The sequence below is a fragment of the Eleutherodactylus coqui genome, chromosome 8 (genome assembly GCF_035609145.1).
Source record: "Eleutherodactylus coqui strain aEleCoq1 chromosome 8, aEleCoq1.hap1, whole genome shotgun sequence".
Taxonomy (NCBI): Eukaryota; Metazoa; Chordata; class Amphibia; order Anura; family Eleutherodactylidae; genus Eleutherodactylus; species Eleutherodactylus coqui.
Window position 1 is genome coordinate 42,199,422 of NC_089844.1, and position 18,385 is coordinate 42,217,806.

The following is an 18,385-nucleotide window of genomic DNA, read 5'->3' on the forward strand; positions in this document are numbered from 1 at the left end:
GCGAAAATAGAGGAGACCGCGCTCGAAAATCGCAGAGTTAGAAACGAGGCATTCGAGTGCAGGTCCACGAAGCCCCATTGAAATAAAGGTGGTGTACTAGCGCGGTATTTCAAATCACGCTAAAAAGCGGGCTGTTTGAGAGCTGCCTAAGTGATTACAATATGAGCGTTAGGCCCCCTGTCCACAGGCAGGAGCTGCCGCCCAGGAGCAGGAGCCGCAGACGGATCTCTGTAGTCAGCCTAATCTGACAGATAGGCTGACCGCGGAGAATCGCAATGATTATCTGCTCATGGACACGGGGACGGCGCTTTCCATAGCAAGGCTATGGAAAGCTTCAGACGGCGTGATTCGCCGGCGATTTACCACTGGCGAAATTACAGCCGTGGACAAGGGGCCTAAAAGGACCATTTATTGCAGAAAATTGACCCCTTAAAGGAATGCTCTAGTACCCTGTTGTACCACCTCTAGCTTGGATACAAGATGTAATACGGGCGGGCATAGAGGCTCCAGCACACTGTTGGGACACCTCTAGCTTGGATACAAGATATGATATGGGCAGGATGGAGGCTCAAGTACCCTGTTGTACCACCTCTAGCTTGGATACAAGATGTAATACGGGCGGGCATGGAGGCTCCAGCACACTGTTGGGACACCTCTAGCTAGGATACAAGATATGATATGGGCGGGATGGAGGCTCAAGTACCCTGTTGTACCACCTCTAGCTTGGATACAAGATGTAATACGGGCGGGCATGGAGGCTCCAGCACACTGTTGGGACACCTCTAGCTAGGATACAAGATATGATATGGGCGGGATGGAGGCTCAAGTACCCTCTTGTACCACCTCTAGCTTGGATACAAGATATAATACTGTTGGACATAAAGGATCCAGTACCCTGTTGTGGACATCTAGCTTGGAAACAAGATGTGACACATATGGGCATGCAGGCTCTAGTACCCTTTTGGGACACCTCTAGCTTGAATACAAGTTGTGATAAGGGTGGGCATGCAGGCTCTAGTACCCTGTTGGGCAGTCTCTAGCTTGGATACAAGAAGTCATACAGGTGGGCATGGAGGTTCTAGTACCCTGTTGGGGGCATCTAGATTGGATAAAAGATGTGAAACTGGCGGGCATGGAGGCTCTAGTAACCTGTTTGGTGGCGTCTAACTGGTAAACAAAGTTTGACATTGGTGGGCATGGAGGTTCTAGTACCCTGTTGTACCACCTCTAGCTTGGATACAAGATGTGATAATAGCATACAAGGAAGATCTAGTATCCTGTTAGGCCACCTCTAGCTCGGATACAAGATATGATACAGGCGGGCGTGGAAGCTCTAGTATCCTATTGGGTTGCAGCTATCTTGGATCCAAGATGTGATACGGGCGGGCATGAAGGCTCTTGTACCCTGATGGGCCAGCTATAGCTTGGATTTAAGAAGTGATATGGGCAGGCATGGAGGATCTGATACCCTATTGCCCTTCTAGCTTGGATACAAGATGTGATACCGGTGGGTGTGGAGGTTGTAGTACCCTGTTGGGAGCATCTAGCTTGGATATAAGATGTGATACGGGCAGGCATGGAGGCTATAGTACCCTGTTGGGTGGCCTCTAAATTGGATACAAGATGTGATATGGATGAGCATGGAGGCTCTAGTACTCTGTTGACGGAATCTAGCTTGGATACAGGATGGGATACGGGCAGGCATGGAGGTTCTAGTACCCTGTTGAGCCACCTGTAGCTCGGATACAAGATGTGATATGGGCGGGCAAAGGAGGTTCTAATATCCTGTTGTACCACCTCTAGCTTGGATACAAGATGTGATAACAGCAGGCATTGAAGCCTAGTACCTTGTTGGGCTGATGAGGCACTGGTACCCTGTTGGGCTGCCTCTAGCTTGGATACAAGATGTGATGTAGGTGGGCATGCAGACTCTAGTACCCTTTTGGGCCACCTCTAGCTTGGATACAAGATGTGATATGGAGGGGAATGGAGGCTCTAGTACCCTGTTGTACCACCTCTAGCTTGGATACAAAATGTGATATGGGTAAACATGGAGGCTCCAGTACCTCGTTGGGCTGCCTCTAGCTTGGATACAAGATGTGATATTCGTGGGCATGGAAGCTATAGTACTCTACTTGGTCGACCCTAGCTTGGATGCCAGATGTGATAAGTGCAGGTATGGAGGCTCTGGTACCCTGTTGGCCCGCCTCTAGCTTGGAAATAAGATGTGATATTGGCGGGCATGAAGGCTCTAGTACTCTGATTGGCCACCCCTAGCTTTGATACAAGATGTGATATGCACATGCATTGAGGTTAAAGTACACTGTCAGGGGCATATTGCTTGGATATAGGATGTGCTGTAGGTGGGCATGCAGGCTCTAGTACCCTTTTGGGTCACCTCCAGCTTGCATGCAAGTTATGATATGGAGGGGCATGGGGGCTCTAGTACTCTGTTGTACCGCCTCTAGCTTGGATACAAGATGTGATACGGGTGAACATGGAGGCTCCAGTACCCTGTTGGGCCACCTCAGGCTTAGATACAAGATGTGATACAGGTGGGCATGCAGGCTGTAGTATCCTGTTTGGCCCTACTGTAGCTTGGATACAGAATGTGATACGGGCAGGCATGGAGGCTCTAGTACCCTGTAGAGTGGCCTCTAACTTGGATATAATATGTAATGTGGACAGGCATGCAGGCTCTAGTACCCTGTTGGGGGCATCTAGCATCGATACAAGATGTGATACGGCTGGGCATGGAGGCCCTGGTAGCCTTTTGAACCTTCTCTAGCAAGGACACTAGATGTGATACCAGCGGGAATTGAAGCTCTAGTGCTCTATTGGGCTGACTGTAGCTTGGATACCAGATGTGATACCGGCGAGCATGGAGGTTCTAGTACCCTGTTGTGCCTCCTCTAGCTTGGATAAAAGATGTGATAACATCAGGCATGTAAGCTATAGCACCCTGTTGTACCGCCACTAGTTTGAATGCAAGATGTGATATGGGTGGGCATGGAGGCTTTAGTACCCTCATGGGCCCCCTGTAGCTTGGATACAGGATGTGATATGTGGTATGTTAGGCTGAATGAAGACAATGTCCATCTAGTTCAGCATGTTTCAATCCCCTTGTTGATCCAGACGAAGGCCGAAAACCGCAAGAGGCCAAAGCCAATCAGCCCATTCGTGGAAAAATTCCTTCCTGACTCCAAATAGTTCCTACCTAAATGTAAGACCCGGAACACGGAGGCTACAATACTCTGTTGGGCCGCCTCTAGCTTGGTTACAAGACTTGATACGGGCGGGCATGTAAGCTCTAGTACCCTAATTGAGCCACCTCCAGATTGGATGAAAGATGTGATACGGAAGGGCATGGAGGTTCTAATACCCTGTTGTGCCATCACTAGTGTAGATGCTAATGTGATAACAGCAGGCATGGAAGCTCTAGAACCCTGTTGGGTGATCTCTAGTTTGGATACAAGATGTGATATGGGCAGGCATGGAGTCTCTAGTTCCCTATTGGGGGCATATTGCTTTGATACAAGATGTGATACAGGTGGAATTGCAGGCTCTAGTACCCTTTTTGGCTCCCTCTCCTTTGGATACAAGATGTGATATGGATGGACAAAGAGGCTCTAGTACCCTATCGAACCGCCTCTAGCTTGGAAACAAAAAGTGATATGGGCCGGAATGGTGGCTTTAGTACCCTGATGGGGCATTTAATTTGTATACAAGACGTCATATGAGTGGGCATGCAGACTCTAGTACCCGGTTGGGCCACCTATAGCTTGGATACAAGATGTGCAACGGGCAGGCATGGAGGCTCCAGTACCCTGTTGTATCGCCTCTAGCTTGAATACAAAATGTGATACGGGCAGGAATCGTGGCTCAAGTACCCTGTTAAGGGCATCTAACTTGTATACAAGAGGTCATACGGGTGGGCATGCAGACTCTAGTACCCGGCTGGGCCTACTCTAGCTTTGATACAAGATGTGTAACGTGCAGGCATGGAGGCTCCTGTATCCTTTTGTATCGCCTCTAGCTTGGATACAAGATGTGATAAAAGCGGGCATGGAAGCTCTAGTATGCTGTTGGGCAACCTGTAGCTTGGATACAAGATGTGATATGGGCAGGAATAGAGGCTCTAGTACCTTGTTGTACAGCCTCTAGCTTGAATACAAGATGTGATATTGGCGGGCATTGAGGCTCTAGTCTCTAGTTCCCCATTGGGGGCATATTGCTTAGATACAATATGTGATACAGGTGGGATTGCAGGCTCTAATAGCCTTTTGGGCTCCCACTCCTTTGGATACAAGATGTGATATGGATGGGCATGGTGGCTTTAGTGCCCTGATAGGGGCATCTAATTTGTATACAAGACGTCATATTGGTGGGCATACAGACTCTAGTACCCGGTTGGGCCACCTATATCTTGGATACAAGATGTGATACAGGCAGCGATGGAAGCTCTAGTACCCTGTTGTAACACCTCTAGCTTAGATACAAGATGTGTTACGGCAAGGCATGGAGGCTCTAGTGCCCTGTTGTATCGCCTCTAGCTTGGATACAAAATGTGATATGGGCAGGAATCGTGGATCAAGTACCGTTAGGGGCATCTAACTTGTATATAAGAGGTCATACGGGTGGGCATGCAGACTCTAGTACCCGGTTGGGCCGACTCTAGCTTGGATACAAGATGTGATAATGGTGGGCATGGAGACTCTAGTGCCCAGTTATACAGCCTCTAGCTTGGATACAAGATGTGATACAGGCTGGCATGGAGGCTCTAGTACCCTGTTGTACCGCCTCTAGCTTGGATACAAGATGTGATACAGGGGGCATGGAGGCTCTAGTACCTTGTTGTACCATCTCTAACTTTGACACAAGATGTGATACAAGCAGGAATGGAGGCTCTGCAGATGGAGATGTGGATGACACTGGTATGAGGACATCTGTAAATAACAGATTGTTACAAGGGATCTGTGGAGGACCCACTGTTATGGGGAAGCTGCCGATGACACACTTAGGCAAATTTCACACGGGCGAGTGCGATATTTGGCCGTGAAAGTCGGTCCAATATCGAACTCGCTAACGTGGGATTTCACCAGGGATGCAAGGCGTCTTTGTGTCAAAAACACCTCGCATCACTTCGGGGAAGTAGCGATGACATTTTGTACGTGCGGCGTTTAGACGCAACGTCACTAAGCGACAGAACGGGAAATAAAAAATATAAAAGAAACAAGTCAGACTGCGCATGATGGCGTGTGCGAGATACGTTGTCAGGTGCAGAGCAAAATCGTTGCGCTACGCAGCAATACGCCTGCTCACCGCCAGCTCAAATAGCAGGAAAAACGCTGCGTTAGAGACGCTTGTTTGAGACAGCCCTTCTGGTGGGGACCTGTGGACGACATACTGTTATGGGGGTTACCTGTATGGCTCATACACTGTTATGGGGGTATCTGGGTGACACAATGTAATTGTTGGGGAGGGGCGTGTCTACGGCTTTTATCGTCGCCATGGTAACGCAGCCGCGGCTCGTGACCTCGGAAGTATCAAGCAGTCACACTGCCTTCATCATGGCGGCCCGCAGCGTCTTCGTTCCAGGACTCTTTAGAAACAAAGTCGCTATTGTGACCGGAGGAGGCACCGGTATCGGGAAAGCCATAGCGGCCGAGCTGCTGGAACTCGGTGAGCTTACCGGCCGGTTCAGTGGGGGTTCCGGTATGGCAGCGTGTAACGCTTTCTCGCAATGACAGCAGTAAGACCGCCGTACAGTCTTGAACTGCAAGTCCCAGCATGCATTGCAGGTCACAGGGTTGGAATAGCGCAGAAAAATGTCGCGGGGCATGCTGGGACTTGTAGTTTTCCGACTGCTGGCCAGCTACTACCTTCCTGCAGGGTGAAAAGTCTTTAGAGTCACCAACAAGGTCACTCCATGGACTTCAAGGTCATGTCCACTTCCTGTCCTTCCTAATATGTGACATTTCCAGATTGTTTTTTTTTATAATCCACGGCTTTAGTGAAGCTGAGCGGCAATTTGTAGCCTAACAGGCGGCATCTGGTCTCATGTAAAAGAAGCTAAATAGGGAGCATCTAGCCGGGTCGTCAACAGTAACTGGTGTATCCATAGAATGTTCCGCCATCTTTCAGGAGGCTATAGAGGGGAGCAAGGACCTCTGCGGGGGATATTCCCTCTAACGTGTTGGGGCTCATGCCCACGGGCGTGTTGGTGAGACGCTGCGGGCCTCCCTGGAGCAGTTTACCCATTTTGTAAGCATACGCCCCGTTGGCAGCGCCCGTGTATGACTGTGGGCACTGCACATGCCCGCGGATCACGCGGACACTTATTTACCTTATTATTCCCCGTTCTGCTTCAGGGCGAAGCGGTGTATGAAAACGCTGCCTATTCGCGATGCCTTGCGTACGGACGCGGTTCTTACACCAATGTATAGGGCTCATGGTGCGCGTTACATGGAGAAGTAGAGTGTGCTGTCATCTGTTTCTCATGCGTACCGATACGCAGTGTCCACACGCCGATGTGCATGGAGCAACGAAAGTCCATGGACTCCATTCACCACGTATCACGCGGCCGCGCAACGCACACGTAATACGCGCGTGTTCTCACAGCGTACTGCGTGCGCGTTCCACAGACGTGTGATCCACGGTGAATGAAGTCAATGGCCTTTCATTCATCCATGTGCGTGTAGAAATGGATCGCGGCGCGCTCTATTTCTCAGCGTAGCGCGCAGCGTGAGGCTATACGTTTGTCTTGGCTGTGTATGATATGCTGTCCGTACACCATACATTGCATATGGGCAGCGGCTTCATACACATACTCGCTATAAAACAGGGCGGGGAATTAAAAAAAAAAAAAAAGTATGTTCATGTCCGTGTGTGTGTGTGTGTCTGATTCACGGACATGCGCAGCGCACACGCAGCTATATGTGATCTCTGCCGGCAGACCTAATGTTAACAAAATGGGTAAAAGGCATCCGCCCGCGAGCATGAGCCCTCAGGCCTCATGTCCATGGGGAAAATAAGAATTAAAATCCGCAGCGTTTTTCCCGCACGCGGATCCGCACCCATAGGAATGCATTGACCACCCGCAGGTAGATAAATACCCACGGATGGTAATTAAAAAATTTCTGGAACATGAAAAAAAATGGACATGCTCCATTTTACTGCGAATAAAAGACAATTACAATGCATCCGCACTGCATCCGCAGCCCAAATCCGCGTTACAAATCTGCAGCAGATCTGATTTTCCCCGTGGACATGAGGCCTCATACTGTACTTTGTTCTTCTCTTCACAGGTTGCAGCGTGGTTATCGCCTCCCGGAAACTTGACCGATTGAAAGAAGCCACCAAGGATCTGGTGTCCCAGATCTCCCCCGCAAACCCCTCAGTGCTGACGGCGCTGCAGTGCAACATCCGCAAGGAGGAGGAGGTGAGCGGCCGCGTAACCGCGTCTTGTGCAAATGCATGTGATGGTGTGAGTGAGGGGTGTAATTGTGAGCTCTGCAGTACAAAGGATTTCAGCAGGTGAATGAACTGTAACTGTGGGGGCGGCAGTGACCTTTCCAGTGACAGCGGGTTGCATGTACTGTATGAACTGTGATTTGGGGGCAGCAGTTACCTGACCCCCCTGTGATGCCCTCAGTGAGGATAGGGGTGCAATCATGTCCCAGCAGCACAGAGTATTCCAGGAGATGAATGTGTTGATCTCTTGGCGGCAGCATGTGTCGCTGTATGTGTGTGATCTTGTGGGCAGCAATGACCTGTCCAGTGACGGCCGGGCAGCGTGTGTCGCTGTATGTGTGTGATCTTGTGGGCGGCAGTGACCTGTCCAGTGACGGCCGGGCAGCACGTGTCGCTGTATGTGTGTGATCTTGTGGGCGGCAGTGACCTGTCCAGTGACGGCCGGGCAGCACATGTCGCTGTATGTGTGTGATCTTGCGGGCGGCAGTGACCTGTGCAGTGACGGCCGCGCAGCGGGTGTCGCTGTATGTGTGTGATCTTGCGGGCGGCAGTGACCTGTCCAGTGACGGCCGGGCAGCACGTGTCGCTGTATGTGTGTGATATTGTGGGCAGCAGCGACCTGTCCAGTGACGGCCGGGCAGCATGTGTCGCTGTATGTGTGTGATATTGTGGGCAGCAGCGACCTGTCCAGTGACGGCCGGGCAGCATGTGTCGCTGTATGTGTGTGATCTTGTGGGCGGCAGTGACCTGTCCAGTGACGGCCGGGCAGCATGTGTCGCTGTATGTGTGTGATCTTGCGGGCGGCAGTGACCTGTCCAGTGACGGCCGGGCAGCATGTGTCGCTGTATGTGTGTGATATTGTGGGCAGCAGCGACCTGTCCAGTGACGGCCGGGTGGCATGTGTCGCTGTATGTGTGTGATCTTGCGGGCGGCAGTGACCTGTCCAGTGACGGCCGGGCAGCATGTGTCGCTGTATGTGTGTGATCTTGCAGGCGGCATGTGTCGCTGTCCAGTGACGGCCGGACAGCGTGTGTCGCTGTATGTGACTTTAGTGAGCTCCATTCTAACTACGGCTCGATTGTGTGTTAACCCTTGCACTGTTGGGTCCTTTCCTCTGCCGACAGGTGGAATCGCTGGTTAAATCCACCCTGGACCTGTATGGTCGTATCGACTTCCTAGTCAACAATGGAGGAGGCCAGTTCCCGAGTCCGAGCGAAGCAATCACTGCTAAAGGATGGAACGCCGTGGTGGAGACCAACCTCACTGGCACCTTCTATTGCTGCAAAGCGGGTAGGTCTCCCTGTTGGGTCCAGACGCGGCGGATGATTTCTGTTGCTGATTTTGCTGCAAATCCACGTTGATACAGCAGCAAAATCCGTATGCGTTACGCACATTTCACTAATCCCACAACCAATGTCCAGGACCGGACTGCAACAGGTACCATTAAATAGTTTATCGAAAATGACATATATAATAAAAACAGAACACGGAGGAAATGCAGCATCAATACAAGGAGCGACGGGATGTTTGTCTTTGCGTAATACACGCCAAAATCACGGTCATGTGAATTGCCCCCCACAGCAGGTTTTTTTTAATTTTTTTAGTGAAAGTGTGATATTGGGCTGTGAAACTCAAAGATGGGACATGCCGTGTTTTTTTTTTTTGTTTTTGTTTTTTTTGTGCTGCAATGTGGGAAAAAAAAAAAAAAATCGCTCATGTGTATGACCGCACTCAAAAGAATGGGGCTCATATTTGTCCATCTCACATTGCACAAATCTCGCGAGATTTTCTCGGGCGTGTGACTGTGGCGTTACAGCGGCCGTGAAGCCTCTTCTAAATGAAGATGAATGATCATATAGTGGAGAATTCTGCGCTTTCTGACTTGGTGTGACACATTTCACACTCCCAGTGGTCGGGTGACGGCCCGCTGTGAGAGAACACCTCTGCGTGCCGATGGTGGCCGCGGGGATGGTGGAGCTGTAGGACTGCAGGTCCTGCTGGGTTTCTGAGCTTGATATCGCATAACATTGTTGCCTGTGTAACTTGTTAATAAGGAGCCACCATATAGTTCCCCCTTTTTGTTCAGCCCTGATGGCGGGAGAGTTGTGGGTTTTTTGTTTGAGGATCCCTAACAATGATGTTTGTCCTTCTGCGTTTAGTTTACAACGCCTGGATGAAGGAGCACGGTGGCGCCATTGTAAACATTGTGGCAGACATGTGGAAAGGATTTCCTGGCATGGCGTAAGCTCTAATTTTCCTACATCAGATTTAATTTTACTGAAAAACTAACTGCGCCGCCGTATTATAAGAGCTTAGCTTAACTGTTAGAGGCATGGCCGATGCCAAGCTTGATGTTTCCAGTAACTTCCAGCAGAATAGTGAGTGCAGCTCTGGAGTATAATACAGGATGTAACGCAGGATCAGTACAGGATTAGTAATGTATGTACACAGTGACTCCACCAGCAGAATAGTGAGTGCAGCTCTGGAGTATAATACAGGCTGTAACTCAGGATCAGTACAGGATAAGTAATGTATGTACACAGTGACTCCACCAGCAGAATAGTGAGTGCAGCTCTGGAGTATAATACAGGCTGTAACTCAGGATCAGTACAGGATAAGTAATGTATGTACACAGTGACTCCACCAGCAGAATAGTGAGTGCAGCTCTGGAGTATAATACAGGATGTAACTCAGGATCAGTACAGGATAGGTAATGTATGTACACAATGACTCCAGCAGAATAGTGAGTACAGCTCTGGAGTATAATACAGGATGTAACTTAGGATCAGTACAGGATAAGTAATGTATGTACACAGTGACTCCACCAGCAGAATAGTGAGTGCAGCTCTGGAGTATTAATACAGGATAAGTAATGTAATGGGGGAGCAGCGACCGCATCTCTACAGTGTGTATTCCCTGCTGTATTTTCCCTTGACAGGCACACAGGAGCCGCACGAGCCGCTGTGGACAACCTGACAAAAAGCCTCGCTATTGAATGGGCACACAATGGTGTCAGGATCAATTCTGTCTGTCCCGTATGTATCAAGAAATTTGCTAATATTATCATACTTGATTGACCTGATGTTCTCTACGTGAACATAAAATGTTTATCTCTGTGTCTACACCCGACCCTTCACTTCTTGTATTTTTCCTCTGACTGGACGCCATCATGGAAGCCCTACCAGCTTTCTCCCATATATGGATCTCACCTGATGGGGGTCTGCTGGGTTGTCAGCTCTGTGTGCCTTCAGCAGAGGAGGGGGAGGAGCGCCAGAACCCCGTGCCGACCTCTCCAGTGGATCAGCTGTACTCTGGGTGGTGAGGAATCCACATGAATTAGTTGGTGAGGAGAACAGCAGCGAGCGGAGCTAACTGCTGTTCTCCGCATATCAACGTCGCTTAGCAACGCGTCACTCTCCCTAACCGCTGCACTTAGCCATGTGCCCACAGACATAGCATTGGGAACTTTGATCTGCTCTAACAGGGGACTTGCTGTAGCAAAGTCTAATTTCAGGATTTTACGGCGGGGGTGAGGATGGTACAAATCAGCGGATGCCAAAATTGGCCACCAGAGGTCTCGCAAAGGGGTCAACGAGGTGTAGGAAAAAGCCAATGTTGCTAGCTTTGTTGCTAGCGCCTATGGGCATGGTGGTCACACTGATGGGCATCAGTGCGACAGTAGAGCGTTGGCACATATATATCAGCAACAGCCTGCAGTGGGGACGTACGGGTGTGTGATGGTTCCTGCACCGGACTATCGAACGATTTGATCAGTTAAATGTGAGGGTGTCACAAGATTTTTCTTTCTACTCCTCCGTCACTTGGATATGCTGATCTTCCACCATCACTGGTGCTTTCTCTTCTATGGATTTGCTTCTATCTATATTACCTGCGTTCTTCCTACCATGTTTTGCAGGGAACCATCTTCTCACAGACCGCCGTCCAGAATTACAAGGACATGGGGCCAGCTTTATTTCAAGGTTATATCCCTAAAATTCCGGCCAAGAGACTTGGAGTCCCTGAAGAGGTAGGATGATATCCGGCCTGCTGATCCCGCTGGTAGGCCGGGGCGCTGTGAGAAATATATAAGGGCTTATTCACACAGGTGTAATTCTCATCCGTGTGCAGTTTGTGTGTGCATTGGCCCATAACAGCCAATTGGGTTATTCATACACATGACTTAAAAAAACAAACAAAAAAAAACAACAACTTTTTGGTTCGTTTACCTGGATGAGAATAACCTGCCAATGTTTAGAACTCCATGAACATCAGACTGCATGCTGACTCCTGCATGTGCGGTCTGATCTGTTTTGCCGACAGCGGAGGGGGCTGCCCGTGTGAATAAAGCCTTTTACGTGGAATGATTATCAGGCACTTGAGCGCCCAAAGGTTATAACGATTATCGCTCTTGTGCTTTTACAGAGGAGCGATAATCGCACAGTGATTGGAGGCAAAACTGGTCTGAAATCACGTCAGGCGTCCACGTTCATTTACAGTAAACAGGCAGTCATTCATAGATGAAAGACTGCCTGTTCACATGGGCTGGTCATTGTTTGTTTGATTTTTTTTTAATTTTTTTTTATTTATTTTTTTTTATATGACCGCACAAACTGAATGACGAACGAATTATTCAGTCGCCGGCTGCATTTACACTGATTATCGTTCAGATTCCCACGAACCAGCGAGAATCTGAACGGAATTATTCCGTGTAAAATGGCTCTGCGCCCCTCCCTCTCCATCCTGACACAAGTGAATAGCATCCTTAACCCCTTAGTGACCAGCCCATAGTGTTTTTACGTCCTAGCTAAGTGGGCTTTAATCCCTGAGGATGTAAAAACCTGCTTCCTGTGGGGATTGAAGCCACGCGGGCTCTGGACGTGACAGCTCCATGCTGTTCACATTAAAGTCCAAAAAGTTTTAACAAAGTTAAAGATTCAGCTGCCCTCGTGTATCGGATCCATTGGGGCAGCTGAGATTACTCACCCCAGTCTTCCGCGCTGTCCCACGTGACCAGACGCTGGCCTTCTTCGCTTGTGCGCCAGGCAGCATTACGTCAGCTGCATGCACAGAAGATTGGAAGCTACAGCAAATTGGAATCTCCTGGCTCCCGCCTCCAGAAGGTAGCCGGGAAGCAGGAGATGTCAGCGGGGACTGCGGTGAGCAGTCCCCGGGCCTGTGATTGCCCGTGGAGTGAATAACGGCTATCGTGGAAAATTTTTTAAAAAATGTAAAAAGTTAGTTTCATCTCCCCTTATGGATTGTATCCGTGAGGTGAGTTGAAATTAAATAACTAAGGTTCCTGGATCTTTATCCGCGGACCTTACCCCGGCCTCAGCACATGCGCCCATCAGCAGAATGGCGGACTCGTGCAAAAATCAAGGATTGCCTGTGAAATTTAAAATTTCCCTCCTTGCTACCAAAGCTAGCCGAGAGCCTGGAGATGTCATGGGGGGGCCGAGGTATGTAGTTCCTGGTCACGTGATTTCCGTTATCCAATGGATAATTCCGATCACGTTAAAGTTAAAAAAAGAAAAAGTTTCATCTTTCCTCACCGATGCGATTGGTGAGAGGAGATGAAACTTCGTACCGGAGACCTCTGTATTTGAACCCCAATGCGATCATCCTCCACGGACCTCACCCGGCTTCTGTGCGTGCGCCCGCCTGCAAAATGATGGGCACATGCCCAGGAGCCCTGTAAATTTAAAATCTCTTTGTTTCCGGCAACCAACAGTTGCCGAGAGCCTGGACAGTGACCGGTGGCCTTGTTGAGCGGCCCTTGGTCACATGGTAAAAAGATAGCGATCTACCTTAGGCCGGTCTCACGTGACTGGATAGAAATTGTGGATTCCCCATGCGTTTGATCTGCAGTAAAACGCAGATTAATGAAATGCACGGATTACGCAATTCTGCTTACATTAGCGGGTTGGAATTACGTAATCACTCGCAGAAAACAGAACGCAGCAGGTCCTATTTTACTGCGGATATCCGCAACATAGAGCCCATTGTACTCTATGGTCGCGGATATACCCATAGCCCATACGTAACTGCAGTTCCAGGAGCAGCTTGTTGAGCGCCTTCTGTGTGAGACCGCCGCACCTCAGCAAGCTTACGAAGACTCACAGAGCGCCACTTAACACGCCATCCCTGCCGCTGAGGTCGAGAAAAAGCATTGGAGGAGGAGGGATACCCGGTTTTATTGTCCCATGTCCCCATCCCAACCAGCCCCCGTAATTACCCCTGTTTTCGGACATACGGCACAGTTTACATTATTACTTTTATCTAAGATTTGGGGAATTGCAAAAACTGGGAAGGGGGGGGGGATATTTTTAGGGGGTCACTTTTTTTTTTCTGCACAAGTGGACAATGGGGCCTGCAATTTATTCATTTGTGCCCTGAAATTCAGTGGGTGTTCCCTCCGTAATAGACTTGGAGCTACAGTGGGTATGGGCTCTACAAGTGGGCAATAGGGCCTCAATCACCTTCAAGCAAAACTTCTTAGCCGATGGTTGTCCTGTCTAAATGAAGCATGAGGGTGAATGCACGCGGGTGAATTTGAATTACAGAATCCGGAGCGGGCGACCACCTCCGGACTCCGCAGCCAATACCGCCCACAGCATGCAGTGCAAAAATGATTCTTCATGCACACTACTATTAATTTCTGCTCTCGGATGAAAAATCACAGCATGGTTCATTTTCCTGCGGATTCTGCACTGGCGGCTTCCGTTATGACATTACGGACGGGCCACTGACTATATGATTTCCTCTCTCCTGTACAGATCTCACCGATGGTTTGTTTCCTGCTGTCACCTGCCGCCTCCTTCGTCACCGGAGAGACTGTGAAGGTCGACGCTGCGCAGAGCTTGTATCACAGTCCTTGGGAGGTGCCAGGTAGAAGATCCATTTTTGCATACTCCTCCTGTAAAGGGGGGGTACTCAACTGGGGCTTCTTTCGGCCCACAATACTACATGTGGCCCCAACCATTTGGCCACAGATAAGCTGGTCTGTATCTAGTTGCTGCTCACAAGTTTCCAATGTCAGACGAGCGACATGGAAGCAGAGATGGGCATTGACCAATGGTGCCCTGTGTGGCCAACTCTTGGAGCCCCATATATTAGGAGAATGGGAGTCTCATGACACCGTTGCGGCTCTGCGGAGATAAGTAGAGCGGGCGTATAGGACTGGGGCTTACTTCATGGGAGTAGTGAAACGCTCAGCTGTTTCAGTAACTCGCATACACCACAGTAGAGAGGGGCGCACGGTCTCCTATGTGAACAGCGGAGAAGATGACCTTCATTCTTTTGATAAGTAGGAGTCCTAGAAGTTATTGTTTCTACGGAGTTCGCAGTGCAACAAACGTGATTCTGTGGCTCCGTACGATTACTACGATAATAAATGTGTTTCGCTGAACTGCTTGAAAAAAAAAATATATAATCTTTGGAAAAACATACCGTATTTTTCGCTTTATAAGATGCACTTTTTCTGCCTCCAAAGCGGGGGGGAAAAGTTCCTGCGTCTTATAAAGCGAATGTGCCGAAAACTTGTTCCGATCGCCATTTTTAGCGCGATCGCGAATTTAACGCGCGGACGCGATTTATTTAGCGCGATTGCGTGTTAAATTCGCGATCGCACGAACAAATGTGCGATCAGTTAGAAGATTTCTCTCCTGTCAAAAAAAAAAAAAATATTACTCCCCTCCCCCGGCATTCTGCGGCGCTGCTGCAGGCTGTCACTCCCTCCTGGTCCCCGGCAGAGCATTGCTTTCTCGACGCGGGGCTTGAAATCCACACCTCCAGAAAGCTAATACTGTGAAGTAACATCATTGAATGGCTGTGATTGGCCAACACACGTGCGCCTTCAGCCAATCACAGCCATTCAATGATGTCATTGACTGGCTGTGATTGGCTGACGGCATGTGTTAGCCAATCACAGTATTAGCTTTCTGGAGGCGGGGATTTCAAGCCCTGCGTCCAGAAAGCAATGCTCTGCCGGGGACCAGGAGGGAGCGACAGTCTGCAGCAGCGCTGCAGAACGCCGGGGGAGGTGAGTAATTATTTTTTCCCCCTATTTTCCCGCTCTAAAACGGGGGTGCGTCTTATAAGGCGAAAAATACGGTAATTATTTGCTGACCTCTTCTGTCCACCATAACTTTTTTTTTTCCGTCAAAATAGTTGCACGAGGGCTCTTTGTTAGTGAGACATCCTGTAGTTTCTATTGGTGGTATGGATTTTTTAAAATATATTTCTTGGAGATGGGGTGACCAATATGGAATTTTTTTTTTTTTTTTTACTTAATTGCTCCTGCAGTGTAATACCTTTTTAGTATTGCATTATACTGCAGTGTATACTGCAGTGTATCAAACTCCACTGCAGGCATGGCTTCATAGGCAATCTGCAATGGCAGCCCAAAGGAGCTTTCAAAAGATTGTGGGTTGCCGCTCAGGGCTGTCATGGCAACTGAGCGGCAACCCACAATCTCATCGCTGGGGAGCCTTTTGGGTCCCCCAAACTCTGATTGGGGCATGCCGGTCAGAATTGGCGGCAGCATTTAGGGAGTTAACAGCCAAGATCCCCCTCCATAGAAACCCTGAACCTTTGTGAAGTAACTACATCATGGAGCTTTAAGTGGTTGAAGGGATTGTCCCAAATTTATAATTTATCCTGTGAGTAGGTGATAATTGTTTTGATCACATGGGTTCTCACCAATCACAAGAAGGGGGTCTCATTTCCTCCTCTTAGATGAAGTGTTGTCAAGCAGGCAGGCAGCCACTCGATTCAAAGTCTACGGGACTCTCTCTCTCTGTCCGTCCCATAGACCGTGTATGCTCATGTTGCTCTAGCCAGCTGTATATCCGCACGCTGTCCATTCATCTCTATGGGAGAGCACCCTCGCTCAGCCAGTTGAGAAGTCCTGCTGTGTGCATGCAGGGGGCACAGTGCTGGAATAGGACGTATGGAACGACGCGCCCCGGACTCCCCATTCAATCACCCTTGAGCCCCATAATGTAGTTTTATAGAGCTCAAATGTGCTGACAGGTTCCCTTTAACATCAAAAGTGGAAATTTTGTCCTTTGATGCCCCCTAGAGGAATTTGGGGGTAATGCGTGCAGAATCTGTTTAACTTTAACGACTGGTTAACAGCCCTGGTGGGTGAAGTAATGGCTTCCACCTGGGCAGGTAAACAGTATTGGACGATCGCTGAGGAGTGTTTACTGACCGCATTGCTTCTGTTCAGATCACAACAGATGGCCGGAGGCTCCGGGTGGGGAGAACACCGAGGCTTTGAAGAAAATGGCTGCAAGCATTCCCCCTCCGAAGCTGTGATGTCTGGGTGGGCTCCAAAAGCCAGCGATGCACACTGCTGCCCGGCTTAATTGCAAAACTGATTGAATGCACTAATTTATGTGATGCCGTATTAGCAGGTCAGAAGGTTAATGGGTCTTGCTGCCAGGTGAGATGAAATGATTATAAGGCTCGGTTCACACAGAGCGGATTTGCCACAGAATTTCGCTGCCGCAAATCTGCCTGCGGCCACTAGTTCTGGGATTAGCCAGCCATGTGGATGAGATTTGTCAAAAATCTCATGCACCCAGGGCGGACAGTCCATCACGGCAAACCCGGCATTAGCTGGCACTGTGGCACGGGTTCCCGGGATGCAACATGTCAATTCTTTTGTTGTTATTTTTTTTTCGTTGCGTTTTCGCTCCTTTCTATAGGAAAGCAGGAGGCAACGGACAAACGAATGCGGCAAAGCCGTTCCAAAACCTGTGGCCAAGTACCGCGGGTTTTGAAGCTGCGGAAATCTCATATTTTTTCACTGCGGCAAAACCGTAAGATTTCCGTGGTGAAACTGTCCTGTGGGAACCCAGCATTAAAGTCCCATTTATATGGAAGGTAAAAGCGTAGAACAAGATGTAGGTGAGCCAACTGTGCGCAGACACTCAGGTGATCTGTTGTTTTTGGGGGGCGTCAGTGACTGGGGGTCTCCAGGGTGTGCAATAACATCACTTTAATCCAGTATTAACAGGAACTGCCATTGTTACATTACTGAGCGGTGATAGAAAAGTATCTAAAAGTTACTTCTAGGGGTAGAAGACATGAAGGAAGAACAGAAGCAGACGAGATACTAAGGGGAAATCCCGCCATTAATCTGTCTGTACACGGGCTGAGTCGCATGACTACATCAGATTTTTTTTTTCCTCCATGCGTATGTTCGTTTTGCCTGTATCTGTTTTTTACTTCTACATATCAGCCTTTTGGTGACGATGGGGGAGATCTATAAAGTAAATTGCACCACAATACTGGAATATATGTGCCAAGTTTGTTACACACTTTAGATATTTTTGTTTGAGTTGGAACAATGCCTGCACAGCGCCACCTATTGGATGGGAGATTTTGAAAGTGCTGGGAAATTGTAACACACCAGATTAGGCCAGAAAACTGTTGTCAAAAAGTTTAACCTTTTTTACAAGCAACTTTTTGTTATCTGCCCCTGCCACTTTTTTTCATAAAATGGGCGGGGCTTAGCATTAGTGAATGTAGCCATTCAAGGTCCTCCAGAATTACTATAATTTGCGCTATGGACTGTAGTAAGTTCTAGCTGAATATTCCATATTAAGCCTCTGGGTGACCCAAGGATATGGCAGATGTACTAAGACGCGTGCTCCTCTTTCGTACATCTGGCACACTTCACATTAGCGCAGCCTTTACTTAGATCTGTGTGTAAAAGGGCAGTCCAGGTAAATCTACCCCAACGTCTCGCCTTACCACATCATTTCCAATTAGTGAACCAGATGTACCCGCTCCGCCCTCTAACCGCAGATATGTTGTATTGTTAATATGAAAGCGTTCTAAATGCAACAAATATGTAATAATAAAAGTCTATTTTCATGTCGTTTCTGTTCACATTTTGCCT

General features: G+C 48.8%; 1 protein-coding gene across 1 annotated transcript; it reads left to right on the forward strand.

The window, feature by feature from the left end:
• The first annotated feature begins 5,541 nt into the window (after nt 1–5,541).
• PECR (peroxisomal trans-2-enoyl-CoA reductase) lies at nt 5,542–18,364 on the forward strand. Its single transcript, XM_066575574.1, has 8 exons — nt 5,542–5,682; nt 7,308–7,441; nt 8,598–8,763; nt 9,633–9,714; nt 10,412–10,508; nt 11,390–11,500; nt 14,250–14,361; nt 16,706–18,364. The coding sequence occupies exons 1-8, from the start codon at nt 5,571–5,573 to the stop codon at nt 16,792–16,794; spliced, it is 903 nt and encodes a 300-aa protein (XP_066431671.1). The 5' UTR covers nt 5,542–5,570; the 3' UTR covers nt 16,795–18,364.
• The last annotated feature ends 21 nt before the right edge of the window (nt 18,365–18,385 follow it).